Genomic DNA, 5953 nt, shown 5'->3' on the forward strand with positions numbered 1-5953 from the left:
ATTTATCTATTGGATTATTATATTTTTCGAGCTTTTTAGTTCCAGTAGTAGCAAGGGGACTCGTACCGAAAAGCGAAAACAGCCCTAGAGTAAAAACTCTTTCATGGTTGTGGCTTCATATTTAACATACATATTTATTCAAAATAAATATTAATTTCGTAGTTTTCACGGAATTACATTTCACTTACGGAGTTCGAATCCCGAAAAATCCAAAGAATAATTACCTCACTATTGCTTCAAACTGTCTAATCACTCTTAAAACATTGAGACTATTGAGAGCCATTCCATAGAACACTTTTGACACCTCCATGGTGTAATTACGTTTATCATGAGTTCAATACTAGATACCTATTATGTTATTTTATTGTGTTGTTTTGCTCCTATACATGAAGGTAGGAGATAAAAGTATTGTCAATTTTTGTTCGTGTTTTAGGTATTTTTTGTAAAAGATTTAAAATTGAAATATAATGTGAAAGTATACTCTCCTGTAGGTACCTATTACCTAACCATCCACCAGACTTTTCTTCCTTAGGTCATCTCTTGACAAATAAATATTACAGGACAGATAAAAGTACTTGTGAGTATAAATCCGCTCTTTAAAAAAAGGAATTTTTTGCCCAAGTGGCCTAACAGTTTGGCACGGAGGAGATCTTTGTTCGACTCTGAGTGGTAGCAAAATTATCCGACCATCACGTACTCGCAAATAAAAAGAAAACGGTCGTGATAAAAATCGAGTTTAAATTGGGTTCAAGGTAAAGGTAAAACTAAATTAAACAATTTGATTTCTTTTTTTTTTTATTTAATACTATGTTTAACGCCCTACAGGGAGGGCAATTACTAAACAAAGTTTCCTACCTATCTAATTTTATATAAATCGTATTTCTAACTTGAAAAAAAAATACCTACCTATGTACCTACATCAATAAGTTGTAAAATTATTGACACCTACAAATGCAAAGTTGGGTTATTTCCCATAAGGCCCCTCAACCTCAACCTCTCTTTGAAAAGGCCGAGTGGGTCAGCAAAGTCCAGATCTGAGGAGAGGAGGAGATTTCAGTCAGTCTGGTTCGCTTGGAGGGTAGTAAGCCTGTCTTTTAAGCGGCAGGTCGCGGTTGCGATACCCGCCCGGGGTGGATTTTATCCTGATGGGATAATGTTCGTTTTCGGAACAGCTGGCTTTCTCCTATCCTATCTTCCTTCTCTCTTATCTTTCACAATTCCCTATCAAAAAGTTTGACATCAGCTATGAGTAAAGTAGATTTAGATAAATAGGTAGTAGGTACTACGTGCGAGGCTGGGTTGCATGCTGGTGATAAAATTTTGAAGGTAAGTTTCAAACCAATGCTAGAAAAATATAAAGTGGGACGGATGGGAATTGGGATAGAAATTTGAAAAGGGATCCTTAAGTACATTCACTTGGGTGATGTTGTGATCATTAACCAAGTTTATGACCAAGATAATTCTTAATACTTATTAATTCTAAATGACATTTGTTTTTTCAGGTTAATAATGAGGATGTATTGACATCTACTCACACTCAAGTTGTGGAGTTGATCAAATGTAAGTACCTACCATTAACCTAAGTATAACCAAATATTGCCTTCATGATCGCTTTTCCCATCTTTTATCTACCTTGCAGGTTTTACAACACTTCCCCTAGGTTGTCTTTCTCTACATTCTCTACTACTTATTTAGAATTTTAATGATGTCGAGCATTTGCCACAAAAAAACATTTTTCAATAAAACTTGTACTCGAACTACCAATTTTGTTATCCACAGCCCAGCACATTACCTGCTACACTACAACTTGCACTTAGGGAGGGAGAAAAAAAAAATCCGAATTTCTTTTGCATTACCTACCTACTCATTTAAACTCCTTTACATCCATTCCCATCCATATAAGAGAAAAAATTGTTTGAAAATTTCCGCCCGACCGGGATTCGAACCCAGCACCTCCGAGAGTGCTTAGTGTCTATTTCTCAACATCACTGTCACTTTCACCTCCCGAATAATACTCGCTCACATCAATGCTAAACTTATACTCCTGATCACAACCTAGGTATGCATCACTCATAAAGTACAGCGCATAGGAATGATGGCCAGGATTGGGAGCTACAAAGTCCAGCTTGATTTTGGCCTTCTGCTGTAGGGTAAGACGTTTGATCGAAAGAAGCGAGTTGGTTTTCGGATCCCCAATCACCACCCACCAGCCTTCCTCTCGTTTCTGAAACAATGAAGTGATCATATTATTAGAATATTGTAAAACTATTTATGGACTTAACTTTATGAGCACGGTTACCCCAGTGGTAACGCTCTTGCTTGTCATGCAGAAGGTCCCGGGTTCAAAACAAAACAGTTCCCGTTTCCCGAAATCGCGAAGTTGATGTTTCCCGTTTCGGTCTTCGCGTGTGATTTTGATTAATTTTTTATATGAATAGTTTTTCTCTTTTAAATTTGAACTTAATAATCGTATTTCTGTAAATAGTTCTGCGTTTTTTAATCGGTTCCTTTCTTTTACATTCATTCGATAATCCTGTATTTAGATTACTGTGCGTCTTGTATTCGAAAGTGTAGGTGTTTCCGATTTTATATTAGTTCAAAATGGCTGACACTTGTTGGTTCTATGGTTTATGTCAATCAAACTAAAATAATTTTATTATCTCATTTAAATGTAAATAATTCCTTATATCTAGTTGACCTAAAATAATGTAATATATCTTTAATGTTATTACTGTGAATTAAGCTATAGATTATTGGTATTTGTACTTTAATTTCTAAGATAAGTGCCTTAAATTCTTGTATATAAATATTGGTGTTCAAGTTCATTTCACTTGGGTCCCATTCTATTTGTATCTACCTACCTATTGCAATAAAAAATCAGAGCACTATAGTACCTACTTGCTTATCCCTGGGGAATTCATTGTCACCTATGCTTTAAACATAAATAGGTATAAACTAATTTGAGATTATTCTGAAATGATTATCACCTAAGTATACTTGAAATATTTGACAAATTCACAACATTACCTACTTGCATATCCCTGGGGAATTCATTGTCACCTATGCTTTAAACATAAGTAAATAAGTATAAACTAATTTCAAATTATTCTGAAATGATTATCACCTAAGTATACTTGAAATATTTGACAAATTCACAACATAAATATTACCTAAGTACTTCCTTTCATAAAAAATAATCTAGGAGTGCTAATAGGTAGAAGTTAAATAATGTTGTGCCTTTACCTCATCCAGAAAGTTTGAGATTGTTTCATTGTGTTTTTAAATGAAGTGTTTCTCTTGCAAGTTTCATGGAGGAAACTGAAGATATCACTACGCTACCTGAAAAGTAAGTTGCCATCAAAATCAAGTTATGCATATCACTAGAAAGGCTGTCAAGCTCTATCCATTGGTATCACGTTTTTCTCTATCCGATTTACTTAATCCCAAGGTACCTATTTAAAATTGAGGTGGAAGTTTTGGATAAGTATAGTATTTGGTCAATTTGGAGCAAGAAAATCTTACTTAAGTCCAACTCATGTCCATCAAAGGGTTAAGAAATAGATACCCAGGAAAAATTTCCAAATGAAAAATCCCTAAGATCAACTGTATTTATTTGTTAATTTTACAATAATTGCAAGACCCAGGATTTCAAAGTTTTAAAAAATTGGTTCTAAACAATACAAGCTTTCCACCTTGTATAATAATGCTCTCCTGAAAAGTGTGTCAAGCTCTATCCATTGGTATCACTTTTTTCTCTATCCAATTTACTTAATCCCAAGGTATTTAAAATTGAGGTGGAAGTTTTGGATAAGTACAGTATTTGGTCAATTTGGAGCAAGAAAATCTTACTTAAGTCCAACTCATGTCCATCAAATAATAAGAAATAGATACCCAGGAAAAATTTCCAAATGAAAAATCCCTAAGTTCAACTGTATTTATTTATTTGTTAATTTTACAATAACTGCAAGACCCAGGATTTCAAAGTTTTAAAAAATTGGTTCTAAACAATACAAGCTTTCCACCTTGTATAATAATGCTCTCCTGAAAAGTAGTAAAAACAGACTTGAGGACTTTATGCATTACCCCTATCCATTTGGATTTGTTTGATATTAGGGAGATTTCGCATCGAATCCTGATCCCCATAACGCAACCCATGTTGGCGCCATCTTGTTTACATCATGTTTTTAGATTTAGCTCTCCTGAAAAGTAGTAAAAACAGACTTGAGGACTTTATGCATTACCCCTATCTATTTGGATTTGTTTGATATTGTGTTAATCACATTACTTATGCTGTGTTTGTGTTATCTATTTATCAGTGTTGTGCAGTTTTTGCATTAGTGTTAATCACATTACTTATGCTGTGTTTGTGTTATCTATTTATCAGTGTTGTGCAGTTTTTGCATTATCTCTAATTCTCCAACCAACATTTTTTTTTCTTCATTGAATTTATTTTATCAACTTATTCAGTACTTATAAACTTACATAGACATCAATTTGATATTTGAAAATTATTTTTATAGAATGAGTCAAAACTTTTATACAATTTTATTGATCCAAATGAATGATAGCTGGTGGTAGGTAATACCATATTGGGGCTCAACCAAATGACAATTTTTTTCGAGATAGAGTCCTATTCCGATGTAAAAGTACACAAAAAGTGCATTGGCGCACTCAAAAACATCCAAAACGGTCCCTAAATCCCCTAAAATGTCGCTCAAAGGTCGCAAAATTGAAACAGCCTAGGTAATACCATATTGCATCATGTCCTAATAGATCACTGATCACTGATGTTAATAATTATTTCAACTTCTCATTCAGAAAATATGTCAACTATGAGGCTGAGACTAAGTATAGACTTAATTTGTTTCACTCTCCTGTGGGTTTATACCATATTGCACCATTTCCTAATAGATCACTGATGTTAAGCATTATTTCAACTTCTCATTCAGAAAATATGTCAACTATGAGGCTGAGACTAAGTATAGACTTAATTTGTTTCACTCTCCTGTGGGTTTCAGTTGTGACCTGTCAAACGGTGTGTCTATGCGTCGGTCAGGTTCCAGGCCAGTATCTGGTTCCGGGGATGGTAGTGTAAGTCCCCCTATGAGCTGTACGTATGTTTGGCAGCAAATAGTTATTGTGGTGAATAAAGATGAGAAGGGATATGGTATGAAAGTATCGGGTGACAATCCTGTCTACGTGCAATCAGTCAAAGACGGTGAGTATTATTCAATATTTGTAGTGAAACTGAGAGGCTCTTCACAATTGTTGTGTGGACATTACAGCATTACAAATTCCTTGTTTATAAATTCTATAAGTTTTGAGCTTTTAAGTACATCTCGGGTATAAGTGTATGTTTGGCAGCAAATAGTTATTGTGGTGAATAAAGATGAGAAGGGATATGGTATGAAAGTATCGGGTGACAATCCTGTCTACGTGCAATCAGTCAAAGACGGTGAGTATTATTCAATATTTGTTGTGAAACTGAGAGGCTCTTCACAATAATTGTTGTGTGGACATTACAGCATTACAAATTCCTTGTTTATAAATTCTATAAGTTTTGAGCTTTTAAGTACATCTCGGGTATAAGTATGTAGTGAAACTGAGAGGTTGTGTGGACATTACAGCATTACAAATTCTTTGTTTATAAATTCTATAAGTTTTGAGCTTTTAAGTACATCTCGGGTATAAGTAAGTAATTTTTCTCTTTACTCTAAGTACTATTGGTTGCTACTCAACAGAGTTGTTCTCACAAGGCTTGGTGCATGTCACATTCCAAACAGAGCCAAAAAAAATAGGTAACCATCCTGAGCATTGAACCCCAAACTGCCAATGTGTGAGCCTAGTGTGATATCCTCTTAGACCTGGACGCTGATGGTTGCTCCTACTAATTTAAATTTCCATGTTTTAATTTCAGGAGGTGCTGCAGAAAGAGCTGGGTTGCATGCTGGTG

The 5953-nt window shown here is 34.7% G+C and overlaps 1 protein-coding gene and 1 long non-coding RNA gene across 2 annotated transcripts; both read left to right on the plus strand.

Annotated features, from left to right (window-relative positions):
* The first annotated feature begins 3045 nt into the window (after positions 1 to 3045).
* Positions 3046 to 5308, plus strand: LOC103521759 (rho guanine nucleotide exchange factor 12-like). Its single transcript, XM_017448884.2, has 3 exons — positions 3046 to 3346; positions 5019 to 5218; positions 5286 to 5308. Exons 1-3 carry the CDS (start codon positions 3309 to 3311, stop codon positions 5306 to 5308), a joined length of 261 nt encoding a protein of 86 aa, XP_017304373.1. The 5' UTR covers positions 3046 to 3308.
* Positions 5309 to 5351: 43 nt separating this feature from the next.
* On the plus strand, positions 5352 to 5953 carry LOC113472512. Its single transcript, XR_003394782.1, has 2 exons — positions 5352 to 5455; positions 5918 to 5953. It is a non-coding gene; the product is annotated as an uncharacterized LOC113472512 (long non-coding RNA).

Source organism: Diaphorina citri, unplaced genomic scaffold, assembly GCF_000475195.1.
Source record: "Diaphorina citri unplaced genomic scaffold, Diaci psyllid genome assembly version 1.1 scaffold5887, whole genome shotgun sequence".
In the NCBI taxonomy this organism is placed as follows: Eukaryota; Metazoa; Arthropoda; class Insecta; order Hemiptera; family Psyllidae; genus Diaphorina; species Diaphorina citri.